At 29.9% G+C, this 16,241-nt stretch overlaps 1 protein-coding gene across 1 annotated transcript; it reads right to left on the reverse strand.

Moving 5' to 3' along the window:
- Positions 1-3,651: 3,651 nt before the first annotated feature.
- On the reverse strand, positions 3,652-16,041 carry LOC141301835 (mannose-6-phosphate isomerase-like). The gene is made up of 8 exons (XM_073832033.1): positions 16,017-16,041; positions 15,579-15,706; positions 11,620-11,820; positions 9,591-9,732; positions 9,332-9,511; positions 9,062-9,235; positions 6,977-7,185; positions 3,652-4,268 (listed from the first exon to the last, which is right to left on the reverse strand). The coding sequence occupies exons 1-8, from the start codon at positions 16,030-16,032 to the stop codon at positions 4,050-4,052; spliced, it is 1,269 nt and encodes a 422-aa protein (XP_073688134.1). The 5' UTR covers positions 16,033-16,041; the 3' UTR covers positions 3,652-4,049.
- Between the last annotated feature and the right edge of the window lie 200 nt (positions 16,042-16,241).

Raw genomic sequence — 16,241 nt, forward strand, 5'->3', positions numbered from 1 at the left:
ACTCGCAATTCTGAGAAACAAATTACAAAAAAAAAGAACTTAATTTCTCAGAATTGCAAGTTTATATCTCAAAATTCTGACTATTTTTCAGAATTGCGAGTTTATTTTTTAGAATTGTTTATTTTTTCGCAATTCTGACTATTTCTTAGAATTGACTTATTAGAATTGCGTTTATTGCAGAATTGAGTTTATTTCTCGCAATTCTGACTTTTTTCACACAATTCTGACTTTGTTTCTCAGAATTGAGAGATATAAACTTGCAATTCTTAGAAAAAAAGTCAGAATTTTGACTTCATATCTCAATTCTGACTATTTCTCAGAATTGCGACTTTATTTTTCAGAATTGCGACTATCTCAATTCTATTTCTCAAAATTGCTACTTTATTTCTCAGAATTGCGACTTTATATCTCAGTTCTGAGAAAAAAGTCAGAATTGTGACTTTTTTTATTCAATGTCAGAAATAGGTTTCCATATAAAGTAGCTTAGTAAAGTAATTTTTTTCTAGTAAAATGTTCAAAAATGTACTTTTGTGTGAGTACAGGGTACAAGTATAAAACTAAATACTATACTGTATAATAGAGAAGTTAACAATGATTCACTACCAATGGTAAATAATCCTTAAACATTTCTCATTTTAACAGCTTTAGAAAAATATACTTTGGCTGTAATTCTTGCATTTCTAAAGGCTTCATTATAAGTCATATAAGATAGTAAATAAATAGAACATGATATGCATTGTTTTATGCAATTTTGCTGTCATATCCTAGTTGTACTTCATCCAATAGGAAATCGTAAGAACAGCAAACAACGTGATCCAATAAAACATAATCAGTTCACGCCCAGGCTGAATGATTCATGGGGAATGCAACCTTTGTCTGGAAAACCTGTTGCGTAAGTTTAGTTTGTAAAAAAGCGATCAGGAATGAGCAGGTGAAAGATTACAGAACCGTTATTTATTAGAGAGTACATACAGAGTTCCTCTTATGAGACGCATGCTCCATTCCAGCTCAGAAATCGCCATACATTCATTCACTCAGACTTTAGCCATCGATCGCATGCTTTGATCCCAGAACACTTCAGAATAACACAGCTCCAAAAAATAGAGAAACCAACACGGCTGAGGTCTTCTGGTTTTACATGAGGGCACTAAAAATACAGTAAACAAACATCAGGGTGCTGGACATTCCCAGCATCCTTTGTGCTCTCCACACTGCTAGTGCAAATAGTAACTACAGTAATACAGCATAACCACACATCAAGCCATACAGTCACTTATAAGGGAGAATAAAAATTGGTAACAAAGTTTCACATGTATGAAAAGACTTCTTCAGGTTGCAGGGTTGTTTTTAAAATCTAATCCGAAAACTTGTGTCTGTTACTGCGTTTAGTGGTAATTTCATTAATAAAACCATTTTACCATGTGTTTTTCTTCATGGAAGAGTATGTCCGCAACAAGGACTCACTGTTTAGTAGTGCTACCATGAAAAAGGTTTTAAAAATGTTAAAATTGGTCTACGTTACCAGGTTTTATTGTAAAAGTAAAATTGTTACTGTCCACTTTTAGTTTTTTTTTTTATTTGAACATGCAAAAGGTCTTACATCCTTATGCAAAAAAATAGTTTAATTAAAATGTTTATATCTTGCAGCCAATAGTGAGTGAACATGCAACCGTGCATTTAACTTATATGCGTCAACATACAACCTATTCTTAAAGGAATACTTCATCCAAAATTGAAAATTTGAAAAAATGTACTCACCATTAGGCCATCCAAGATGTATATGAATTTATTTCTTCATCAGATTTGGAAAAATGTAGCATTCCATCACTTGCTCACCAGTGGATGTGAATGGGTGCCGTTAGAATGAGAGTCCAAACAGCTGATATAAATCACAATAATCCACAAGTAATCTGCATTTCATTAAAAAGTAAGAACATATATTACTTGTGGATTATTTTATGTTTTCATGAGCTGTTTGAACTTTCATTCTGAAGGCACCCATTCACATTCATTGGTGAGCAAGTGATGTAATGCTATATTTCTCCAAATACGATGAAGAAACAAATTTATCTACATCTTGGATGGTCTGAGGTAGATGAGTTTGTTTCTTCATTAGATTTAGAGAAATGTAGCGTAACATCACTTGCTCACCAATGGATGTGAATGGGTGCCGTCAGAATGAGAGTCCAAACAGCTGATATAAATCACAATAATCCACATTTCATTAAAAAGTGAAAAACATGTGGATTACTGAATGTTTTTATTTGCTGTTTGGACTATTATTCTGACGGCACCCATTCACATCTATTGATGAGCAAGTGATGTAATGCTATATTTCTCCAAATACAATGAAGAAACAAACTCATCTACATCTTGGATGGTCTGAGGTAGATGAGTTTGCTTCTTCATCAGATTTAGAGAATTGTAGCATTACATCACTTGCTCTCCAATGGATGTGAATGGGTGCCGTCAGAATGAGAGTCCAAACAGCTGATAAAAACATCACAGTAATCTGTATTTCATTAAAAAAATTAAAAACATACAACATTACATGTGGATTATTGTGTTTTTATCTGCCATTTGGGCTTTCATTCTGATGGCACCCAATCATATCTATTTGTGAGCAAGTTTTGTAATGCTACATTTCTCCAAATACGACAATAAATGAACTCATCTACATCTTGGATGGTCTGAGGTAGATGAGTTTGTTTCGTCATCAGATTTGGAGAAATGTAGCATTACATTACTTGCACACCAAAGTCCAAACACCTGATTAAACATCATAACAATCCACAAGTAATCTGTATTTTATTTTAAAAGTTAAAAACATACAACATTACTTGTGGATTATTGTATGTTTTTATGAGCTGTTTGGACTCTCATTCTGACGGCACCCATTCACATCCATTTGTGAGCAAGTGAGGCAATGCTACATTTCTCCAAATATGATGAAGAAACAAACTCATCTACATCTTGGATGGTCTGAGGTAGATGACGAGTTTGTTTCTTCATCAGATTTAGAGAAATGTAGCATTACATCACTTGCCCACCAATGGATGTGAATGGATGCCGTTAGAATGAGAGTCCAAACACCTGATTAAACATCACAATAATCCACAAGTAATCTGTATTTTATTTTAAAAGTTAAAAACATACAACATTACTTGTGGTTTGTGTTTTTATGAGCTGTTTAAACTCTCATTCTGACGGCACCCATTCACATCCATTAGTGAGCAAATTATGTAATGCTACATTTCTCCAAATCTGATAAAGAAGCAAACTCATCTTGAATGGTCTGAGAGTGAGTACATTTTCAGCAAACTCATTTTTGGGTAAACCTGTTCCTTTAATGCTGGTGGTTTAAACTTGTTCATTCTGGAACGCCCACATTTCATCATCCAATCATATTTCATCCTACATTTTTTTTTCTGTTTCCTTCATAAGTGTCACATTATTAAAGTAAAACGGCGTGAACAGCATTTCATGTTGACACAAAGGAATTATATACTTTGACATATTTCAAAAGAACATGCAGAGGTCTTCATGTTGCAGAATCATAATTCAAACGGTTTCATTAGATTATATTTTGATGTTTTTTGGTTAAGCATAGCTATATTAATCATAATCATAATTACCAATTTAAAGAAATGGTTCACGTAAAAAACAAAAATTCTGTCATCATTTACACACTTCAAATTGTTCCAATTGTTCCCCATTAACTTTCACAATATGGAAAAAATACTATGGAAGTCAATGGGTGCCGTCAACCTTTTAGTTACCCACTTCCTTCAAAATATTGTATTTTGCACACTGTATATTGTGTCAATTCATACAGGTTTGGAACAATGCGAGGGTGAACAAAAAGCCAGATTTAAATTTTTGCATGTACTGTCCCTTTAATTGGTGTGATTCGTCATGCATGTTTGAGATGAAGCCAAAAACATAGTAACATGATTTCTACTTGAACTTTTGACTGATTTATGTTCGAGCGATTTGTTTAGATCAGAACAGAACAGATAGACACAGGATGTTTATGAGATGGACGTCTCCTACAGTAAGCAGCAGGCTCTGAACATGGTCATGCCTGACGATGATGTCACCTGTAAAGAGACGCTCTCATTGGCTGAAATGAAAATCACAGAGCCTCGTGTCAGAGTGATGTCAGAGAGGGCCACGGCAGACGTGGCGACGGCTTCTCCGTCGATGACCAGCAGGATCCCGGCGGAGTCCAGCGTGCTCACAGTGTACTGCTGCACCGAGGCAGGGATCTGAAGATGATATATTACAGTATTCATCTTAAAACCAGATCAAAAATGGTCAAGACAAACTTTAGGTTGGCTTGAGAAAGCCTAGCCTGAAAGTTTAAAGCAGCCGTAAAAGCTATAGATAATAGAAAGATAGATTAGATGATTAGCATGTAGCTAACATGTTTTTAACATTAGCATGATTAGCATGGTGGTTTCTAGAATGAGTAACAAGATGCCAACGTTTGCTAGCTTGTTTCTGACATGATTAACATGTTACTAGCAAGTTACTAACATGTTTTTAACATGATTAGCATGTTGCTTGTATGTTTCTAACATGACTTGCTAGTCACTAGCATGTTTTTTTGGATGATTAGCATGTTGTTAACATGTTTCTAGCATGATTAGCATTTTGCTAACATGTTTCTAGCATGATGAGTAATTTACTATCATGTTGGTATATGTTTCTAACATGAACATGCTACTAGCATGACTTGCAAGTCAGTAGCATGTTAGCATGATTAACATGTTTTAGCATTACTAGCAAGTTTGCTAGCATATTTTTTACATGACTAGCAAGTTAACTTGATTCTAGCATGATTAGCAAGTTGTTAGCAAGTTTTTAACATGACTCTATGATTAACATGTTGATGGCATGTTTTTAGCATTACTAGCAAGTTGCTAACATGTTTTCTAACATGACTAGCAAGTTGTTAACATGATTCTAGCATGATTAGCAAGTTGCTAGCAAGTTGTTAACATGATTCTAGCATGATTAGCAAGTTGCTAACAAGTTGTTAACATGTTTCTAGCTTGATTAGCACGTTCCTAACATGTTTTTAGCATGATGAGTAATTTATTAGCATTTTGGTAATATGTTTCTAGCATGAACAAGTTCTTAGCATGTTGCTAGCATGTTTTTAAAATGACTAGCAAGTTGTTAACATGATTCTAACATGATTAGCAAGTTGTTATGTTTCTAGCATGATGAGTAGTTTACTAGCATGTTGCTAACATTTCTTGCATGATGAACAAGTTACTAGCATGTTGCTAGTATGTTTCTAACATGACTTGCAAGTCACTAGCATGTTGTTAGCATGATTAGCATGTTACTAACATGATTAACATGTTTTTAACATTACTAGCAAGTTGCTAGCATGTTTCTAACATGATTAACAATTTGTTAACATGTTTCTAGCATTATTTGCAAGTTGTTAGCATGTTTCTAGTATGATTACCAAGTTGTTAGCATTTTTCTAGCATGATTACCAAGTTGCTAGCATGTTTCTAGCATGATGAGTAGTTTACTAGCATGTTGCTAACATTTCTTGCATGATGAACAAGTTACTAGCATGTTGCTAGTATGTTTCTAACATTACTGGCAAGTCACTAGCATGTTGTTAGCATGATTAGCATGTTATTAACATGATAAGCATGTTTTTTACATGATTATCAATTTGTTGACATGTTTCTAGCATTATCTGCAAGTTGCTAGCATGTTTCTAGCATGATTACTAAGTTGCTAGTATGATTAACCAATGACTAGCATGTTGCTAACATTATTTTAACATGATTAGCCAGTTACTAGCATGCAGTTAGCAAAACTGACAAGTTTCTAGCATTCCGTCAATGTAAGTCTATTGCTGCGTCCCAATTCGCAAACTATCCGTCCTAAATAGTATTCGAAAATAGAATTAGTATGTCCCAAATCGTAGTATTTTTAAAAAAGTATTCCAAAGATTCCCGGATGGTCTACTATGCACACTCTAACGGCTAATATTACCCACAACACATTGCGCAGTGAACGAGGATTCGGTTAGAACTACAAACACGCATAAAAAGTGTTAAAAAACTACAAATATGGCGGATATGCGCAACCAACGCACAGGTAGAGCAAGGGGTTAAAAGCTGCATTCCAGGCAGGTTTTTGAGCTTGTAACTTACGACTGCCTGAGCGCATTTATTATTTTTATTTAAAAAAATAAAATAAAAATTCAATATTATTCACGTTATATTTCATGTGCAGCAACATTATGAACATTTATAATGATAGGTTTGGTCATTAACGTTTAAATGCATAATTAAGCAAACACAAGAGCAGAGTTCTCGGCATGAAAGACTCGTTAAAGAACGTGCCTCTTCATTTCTCTCTAACACGGTAGAAAATCAAATTAAACGAAATGTAGATAATGTTAACTGTGATGATTGACAGGGCAGTTTAAACAGTGACAGGATTCAGGTAACTAAGCAAAAGAGCGTCTGTTAAAGAAGCAGTTATGACGAAGTAGTATGTCCCAAAGCTTGCCTACTATTCTGCTACATACTCAAAAGTATGTACTTTTTCTTCACAAAAAGAGTACATACTTTTAGGGCATATTATACAGTGCCCTCCACTAATATCGGCACCCTTGGTAAATAAGAGCAAAGGTGGATGTGAAAATAAATCTGCATAATTTATCCTTTTGATCTTTCATTCAAAAAAATCTGCCTAGAATTTGCCCCCCCATTCTGCCCCCCCATTTTCCATTGTTTTACTTCAATGAAAGGTTAGAATTTTGTGAATTTTTCAAATTAAAGATCTAAAGGATAAACGATGCAGATTTATTTTCACAGTCACCTTTGCTCATATTTACGTAGGGTGCCAATATTAGTGGAGGGCACTGTAAGTAGGCGAATTGGGACGCAGCATATGGGATTTTTCTGATTTGTAAGGTGAAGGCTGTCCGGCGCACCTGTATTCTCATGACGGTGAAGTCTGGCACAGGAGGGTCGTAGAGGTAGACGCAGGGGTCGGCGTTGTCCCGCACACAGGGGAAGATTTTGGCACTGACTGGAGCCGGGCTGTAATTCAACATCTCACACAGTGTGTCCACATCCATGTATTTGGGAGTCAGTCCGGCTCGGACCGTGTTATCAGAACATGCCATACACTCCACACAGTCTGGACGACACACAGAACAGATATACAAGAAGATTAAATATAATGCATAAGTAAATAATAATTAATATGACAGTCACATGGGATAACTGACTATTAATAAACATGTAAGAATAATAAATTATTATTAATCAGTATATTCTAAATAATTGGAGCAACATGAATGGAATATTAATGAATATTAAATTAAGATGATGGATTATTAAATTAATATTAATAAATATATTTCACAAAAAGTACAATTACACAATTTACATAGAAAAAAAAATATTAATGAATATATTTCACACAAAAAATACAACTACACAGCCTAGATGGATTAAAGTAATATTAATTTAGTATTATGGATTACTAAATTAATATTAATAATTAATTTAAACAAAAACGACAACAACACCACCTAAATTTAATAAATTAATATTAATGAATATTTCTCATACACACAAAAACATCTGGAGCATCTGAATAATAATGAAAATTAAAATAAATATTATGTATTATTAAGTGAATAATAATATTACAACTACTGTACACTACCTAGACGGAATACATTTATATTAATTAATATTCATATTAATATTATGGATTATTTGAATTATATTAAATAATACATTTACATTAATAATTATTTTTTAACAAAAATCACAACTATACAACCCTTAATGGAACATTTGAAGGTTACTGAATATTAAATAAATATAATATATTATTAAGTGAATATTAAATTAATTAATATTAATATTAATAATCATTTTTTAAGAAAAAGTACAACTGCACATGAATAACTAAATGGAACATTTAAAGATTAATGAATATTAATCACATAGTTATTTTTTATGACGTCAATATTGTTATATATTTCACAAAAAATATAACTACTATAAATATGAATATTATTAAGTAAATATTTATTAACAAATTGCACAAAAATGTCACCCTAAACTACCAGTCAAAAGTTTGGACACACTTGACTTAATGGTTTTTTTATTTATTTTTTATATTTTTAGACAAATATTAATTATTTAAAAAAACAATACAATATATATATATATTAGATTTTTTTTTTAATTTTTTGCTTTTCAAATACAAATTGTGCGAAGGAATGATTCTCAGTTTGTTTTTAAGAAAATTTCCCATGGAAAAAAATAATGTTTTTCTTAAACATTTTCTTAATCATTCCTTGGCACAATTTGTAAATCAAATCAAAAATTAAATTAAATTAAATTAAATTAAATTAAATTAAATTAAATTAAATTAAATTAAATTAAATTAAATTAAATTAAAAAAAATATATAAAATAATATATAAAATTAAATATAAAATCAAATCCAATCAAAATTGACTTAATGTTTATTTATTTATTTTATTATTATTATTTTTTAGTCAAATATTATTTAAAAAAAACAATACAATATATATTTTTATTAGATTTTTTTTTGACATTTTCTTAATCATTCCTTGGCACAATTTGTAAATCAAATCAAAAATCAAATCAAATCAAATCAAATATAAATTTAATTTAATTTATTAATTTTAATTAAATAAAATAAAATATAAAATAAAAAATGAAATGAAATGAAATTAAATAATATTGTGTATTGTTTTCTTGAGTGTGTCCAAACTTTTGACTGGTAGTGTACATGGAATATGAATATTAAACGAATATAATTGGGATAATAAGTGAATATCATTAAATATATTTCACAAAAAGTACATGAACCTACATGAAATAAATATTAAGGAATATTAAAAGAATATTACAGATTATTTCATGAATATTAATGAATATATTTCACTAAAAATAACAGCTATGCAACCTAAGTGGAATAAATGAATAAAAAATAATTTTATGGACTATTAATGAATATTCCATTGATACCTCCAGAAAGATAAGCATGAGGCTCATTCGCTCCCAGAAACATGGCCTCCCCCGGCTGCAGCACGATACGGTTCAGGAAGTAAATGGAAAAGCATCCGATATCCCCTGGATACTGGGAATGCAGCCGTAGCAGCAGTTCTCCATTACTTCCAGAGGTGTCTTTGCCTGCAGCCTCTGGAACAAAAGAACAGGTCAGACGGGTTTTATCCAAATAGACTAAATTGATGGAATCGCATGTTGGCACATGTAAAAAGCACGGTTTCCTCTCACCTTCCTCTGAGATTCGTTTGACCAGCATGTTGAGCTGATCCACAAACAGCTTCTTCTCACAGTTCATCATTCTGGTGAAACATTTCTTCAGAGCGAGAGACGTCCGGCACGGGTCTCCGTCGGCGCTCTGGAGCTCCTCAGCCGCTTCATTACCGACCAGCGCACGGAACTCTGGGACATCTGAACAACGCACCAGACAAAAGTCCATGTGAAATGCTCATTGATCATATTTATCTCAGTCAGTTCATGAAACACTCACTTTTGAGGAAGCCTAAGATTTCATCCATCGGCCGAAAGCCACAGAGCCCTTCGAACTGAGTGAGAGCGATGGCCATCTCCGGTTTGTGGTTGTTGTCTGGGTAATGTTCAGGAAACTGTGCATGGAGTCTAGCAGCCAATTCCTGTTAATTAACAATGATCCAAAGTACAACAAAAACAGTCAAAATTTGAAATATTTTTACTATTTAAAAGAACTGTTTTTTTATTTGAATATATTTTAAAATTGAATTTATTTCTGTGATTTCAAGCTGAATTACTCCGGTCTTCAGTGTCACACGATCCTTCAGAAATCATTCTAATATTCTGATTCGCTGCTCAAAAAACATTTATTATTATTATTATTATTATTATAGAAGAAAAGCATTTATCTGAAATAGAAATCATTTGTAACATTATAAATGTCTTTATCATCACTTTTGATCAATTTAAAGCATTCATCCTAAATAAAAGCATTATCTTCTATAATTTTGTGGAGTCTAGCAGCCAATTCCTGTTAATTAACAATGATCCAAAGTACAACAAAAACAGAAAAAATGTGAAATATTTTTGCTATTTCAAATGACTGTTTTCTATTTGAATATATTTGAAATTGTATTTTATTCCTGTGATCAAAGCTGAATTTTCAGCATCATTACTTCAGTCTTCGGTGTCACATGATCCTTCAGAAATCATTCTAATATTCAGATTTGCTGTTCAAAAAACATTTATTATTATTATGATGCTGAAAACAGCTGAGTCGGTTTTTTCAGGATTTCTTTAATGAAAAGATAGTTTAGAAGAACAGCATTTATCTGAAATCTTTTGTAACATTATAAATGTCTTTATCATAGTAAGATTTTTAATGTTTAAAAAGAAGTGTCTTCTGCTCACCAAGCCTGCATTTATTTGATCCAAAGTACAAAAAAAAAAAAAAAAAAACAGTAAAAATTTGAAATATTTTTACTATTACAAATGAATGTTTTCTATTTAAATATTATTTAAAATGTAATTTATTTCTGTGATTGCAAGCTGAATTTTTAACCAATACAACTCCAGGCTTTAGTGTCACATGATTCTTCAGAAATCATTCTAATATTCTGATTTGCTGCTCAAAAAACATTCATTGTTATTACGATGTTGAAAATGGCTGAGTTGATTTTTTTTCAGGTTTCTTTGATGAATAGAAAGTTCAGAAGAAAAGCATTTATCTGAAATAGAAATCTTTTGTAACATTATAAATGTCTTTATCATCACTTTTATTTAGCATCCATGCTACATAAAAGTATTAATTTCTATAATTTCTTTCACTCCCCCCCCCCAAAAAAAAAAAAATATAGACTCAGCTTTCAATGGAATAGTGTATCATGTTACAAAAGCTTTTTATTTCAGATAAATGCTGATCTTTGGATCTTTCTATTCATTAAACAATCATGAAAAAAAGTGTACCGTTTTAAATATTTATAATAATTATAATAATAATAATAATAAATGTTTATTGAACAGCAAATCAGCATACTAGAACGATTTCTGAAGGATCATGTGACACTGAAGAATAGAGTGATGCTGAAAATTCAGCATTGAAATCACAGAAATAAATAAAATTTTAAAATCAATTCAAATAGAAAGCAGTTATTTTAAATAGTAAAAATATTTCTAAATATTACTGTTTTTGCTGTACTTTGGATTAAATAAATGCAGGCTTGGTGAGCAGAAGAGACTTCTTTCAAAACATTAAAAAAACTTACTGTTCAAAAACTTTTGACTGGTATTCATTTATACACACACAGTTCAAACTGTACTTAAATAATTATTAAATAAAGTTTAAACCAGAAATAGTTAAAAACCTAGTGTGTAAAATGAAATCATTTAGTTTGTCTCTTTTTTTTTAAGGAAAAGCACATTATTTGAAACATTTGCCCTTTTTTCACTTAGAAGCATGTGTTCCTTAGGATAAAAGCAAGCGTCAAGTCCTGAAGTGGCAGAATTACTGTATCATAGGACAGAAGTACAGAAACAGTCTCCAATCTCACCCGGTTGGGATGTGCCTGGATGGACAAAGCCGTGTTGACGGACAGAACCTTGAAAAGGAACGGGAGCTGACCGTGGAATGTGTCTTTGACCTTTGATCCCAGGCACCCTGGAAAATCTGCAATCCACTGTCCCAGTGTCCTCTGGGATATCCTGTTGTCTTTGATGAGAGCGTCTCCTTTGGGGTGAGCACCCATCCAAAGCTTGAAAGAAACCAAAAAATAAACATGTAATGATCACACATTTCAGAAACTACTAAATGTTGTTTATTTTTTAGCAAAATAAGAGGGATCATACAAAATGCATGTTATTGTTTATTTAGTACTGACTTGAATCAGATATTTCACATAAAAGATGTTTACATATAGTCCACAAGAGAAAATAATAGCTGAATTTATAAAAAAATGACCCGTTCAAAAGTTTACATCCCCTTGATTCTTAATACTGTGTTGTTACCTGAATGACCCACAGATGGGTTTTTGTTTTTGTTTATAGTTGTTCACGAGTCCCTTGTTTGTCCTGAACAGTTAAACTAAAAAAAATAGTAGTCGTAGTAGTAGTAATAATAAAAAATATTGCAGAGATATTCAAACTGTTTTAAAATTATTATTATTATTATTTATAATATACTAATATTATCTATAATAATAATAATTATTGTTGTAGTATTACATTAAGCATTCTTTTTATTATTATTCAAATTTTTATTACTATTATTATATACATGTATGTATAATACTATTACTGTTGTTGTTTTGCTGCTATTTTTGTTATTGTTATTATTATTATTATAAAAATAGTATTATTAGTAGTAGTAATAAAAATAATGCAGATTTACTGTTTTAAAATTATTATTATTATTATTATTATTATTATCTATAATATATTAATATTATCTATAATAATATTAATAATTATTATTGTTGTTGTAGTATTGCATGAAGCATTCTTTTTACTATTCATATTATTATTACTATTATTATATACATTTGTGTATCATAATACTATTGCTGTTGTTGTTGTTTTGTTATTATTATTATTAATATAAATATTATTATTATTATTATTATTATTATTATTAGTTGTAGTAGTAGTAAAAAATAATGCAGAGATATTCAAACTGTTTTAAAATTATTATTATTACTACTATTACACACCTTGCAATAATAATAATAAAACACTTACAGCCAAATAAGAGACTTTCAAATTGTGTGAACATGATGGCAACACTTTATTATTATTATTATTATTAATATTTTGTAATTATATACATTTTAATGTTATTTTAAATTATTACATTTAATTATTAAATTAAATTATTTGAATTATAACACTTGGCCGAAGATCAGGGTAAATTTAACATGTAAGTATCTTCTGGAGCTTCTGAAGGGCAGTACTAAATGAAAAAAATATTATATTTAGGCAAAATAAGACAAATGTCCACATCTCCAATCTGTTCAAAAAGTTATCAACCCCGGCTCTTAAATGTTTTTCCTTCTGGAGCATCTGTGAGTGTTTGAACCTTCTGTAATAGTTGCATATGAGTCTCTCAGTTGTCTTCAGTGTGAGAAGATGGATCTCAAAATCACACAGTCATTGTTGGAAAGAGTTCAAATACACAAAAATCCTGGAAAACCAAAAAAATTGTGGGACCTGAAAGATTTTTCTGAAGAATAGCAGGCAGTTTAATTGTTCAGGACAAACAAGAGACTCATGAACAACTATCACTAAACAACAAAACACAGCTGTGGATCATTCAGGTAACAACACAGTATTAAGAATCAAGTGTATGTGGTTCAGCATTATCTCTGTTCTTAAAGGTAAAGTGCATAATTTCTAAAGAGTAATGGAAGCAAAAACTAACTGTAATTTGAGGATGTCAAAATGACGGCTCCTTTAAGACAGTTATTTTTGCAACAATAAAATATGTAAACACATCTGAACGCATGCTGTGGCTTTATTAATAGACTGCAACACGACAAAGTGAATGTCAAGCTGACCTTTAAGTGTACTGTTATTATCAGAGACACTTGAGCTTGTGTTAAACCTCCACAATAATATTAAGAACTGTGTAATACATGCTTTTATTTTTGCAATCCCATAGCTACTGCAATGCAGATGTTATATTAACATTTAATAGGTTCCAGAACAAATAATTTGTTGTTATTTTATAAGTTAACATTACAGACATCTCACTTTAAATGAAAAATGCAAAACTGCTAAGAAATGAAATTGTATATAATATATATATATATATATATAAAAAAAAAATTATATATATATATATATATATATATATATATATATATATATATATATATATATATATATATATGTGTGTGTATAATTACATTTATATATATATATATATATATATTTTTTTTTTTATTATATAATTAAAAAATGTTTAGTTTTTTATTATTATATTGCAAGGTGTATAATTTATTTATAATAATAATAACAAAAATAGCAACAAAACAACAACAGCAATAGTATTAGGTGTATAATAATAGTAATAATAATATGAATAAAAAGAATGCTTCATGCATACTACAACAACAATTATTATTATTATTATAGATATTACTATATTATAGATAATAGTATTAAAAATAAATAAATAATACTTCATCTTTTAATTATTAATATATAATATAAAATGATTAGACAGCAGCAGCAACAACAACAACAAAAATAATTATTACTATTATTAATTCTAATTATAAAAATAATAATATTAATTAAACAAATTAATTGTAATATCTCTGCATTATATTTTTTATTACTACTACTACTACTACTAATATAATATAATATAATAATATGAATACTAATAATAAAAAATATTGTTCACACAATACTAGAACATAACAATAATAATAATTATAGATAATTATATTAATATATTATAGATAATAGTATTAATTATAATATATTATTTAATTATTAATATATATTATAAAATTATTAGATGATGATTATTATTATTATTATTATTAATATTAATTCTTATAATAATAATGATTTTAAAACCATTTTAATATAATATTATACTGTGTTATATATTTTTATTACTACTACTACTACTAATATTTTTGTAATAATAATAATAATAATAATAATAACAAAAATAGCAACAAAACAACATCAGCAATAGCATTATTATACACAAATGTATATAATAATAGTTATAATTATAATAATAATATGAATAATAATAACAAAGAATGGTTCACACAATAATACAACAATAATTATTATAGATAATATTATAAATAATAATATATGATGATGTTATTTTATTCTATAAATTAGATATTAATAATAGTTGTTATGAATTCTAATGATAATAATATTGATGATAATAATAATAATAATAATAATAATAAAATTATTATTATTATTACTACTACTAATATTTTTATAATAATAATAATAACAAAAAATAGCAACAAAACAACAACAGCAATAGCATTATTATACACAAATCTATATAATAATAGTTATAATTATTATAATTATAATAATAATATGAATAATAATAACAAAGAATGGTTCACACAATAATACAACAATAATAGTTATTATAGATAATATTATTAATAATAATATATGATGAGTTATTTAATTATATAAAATTATTAGATATAATAGTTATTAATTCTAATGATAATATTAATATTAATAATCATTATTATATTATTATCGTAATTATTATTATTATAGGGTGAACTATTCAGGGGGATCAACCAGCTATACACGGAGAATACATAAAAACAATCAAATCTTTTTTATTTATTTCACAACATTTCTAACTATTAAAATGATCTATTTATGTTAGAGCTTCTTGTCTTGGCAGAAAGTGTGGGTGGGTGTTCTTGGGTCAGTAGATTAAAATCCCTGTTGTAATTTGCCAGTGCACCATGGCTCAGTTGTTGAGGGCTGCTGGTCCATACTGTACCTCTGCATAGGGTCTGGCCTCCTCTATGAGCGCCTGAGGGTCTCCACCGAGGACCAGCCGGGCCACCTCACTGTCCAGACCCACTTTACCCCAGGCATAGTTCTGCACCACACAGCACAATGGAAACACTGCGAACAGACACAGACATCTCTGAATGAGCTCTACCAGCTAAACCCATCGCAAATGCGGAAAAGACTCTTTTCTCCTGCTGTCATTAAAATGAATGAATCCCATTCAGGAGAAATGCTTACACACTCAAATCCAGCAGCATCAGCCTGGAGATGCCGAACAACCGCGCGAATAACTAATCTATTCACATGACACACAAATAATCGATAACGACAGCCAGTCCTGTTTTAAATCGACACATTCGCGTTGTGTATGACTCAATGTTTTGTTATATAAAGAATTAAATGTGAAGTCAGAGATTGAACTGACCTTTCACTTCCGCCATGTCTGCGACGTTGACAGTCACGCAAAGGACGTCACCGCCCGCCAACCAATCACGAACCTCTAGATGTAAGTAATTACATTTTATTTACATTTGCCACTGGAATTTTTTTAAATCTCAAATATATTCCGGAAGATTAGGTTAACAAAATAAATAGTACAATATAAATAAATAAATGAATAATAAATAATAATAATAATTCTATTTGATAT

Source organism: Garra rufa, chromosome 25, assembly GCF_049309525.1.
Source record: "Garra rufa chromosome 25, GarRuf1.0, whole genome shotgun sequence".
Taxonomy (NCBI): domain Eukaryota; kingdom Metazoa; phylum Chordata; class Actinopteri; order Cypriniformes; family Cyprinidae; genus Garra; species Garra rufa.

Excerpts from the sequence above, each read along its gene's own strand:
- LOC141301835 (XM_073832033.1), bottom strand. Across the intron at positions 9,733-11,619 it reads TCCAGGCACATCCCAACCGG|GAATTGGCTGCTAGACTCCA; the intron begins GTGAGATTGGAG and ends GTTAATTAACAG. Across the intron at positions 9,512-9,590 it reads AATCTTAGGCTTCCTCAAAA|ATGTCCCAGAGTTCCGTGCG; the intron begins GTGAGTGTTTCA and ends TGCGTTGTTCAG.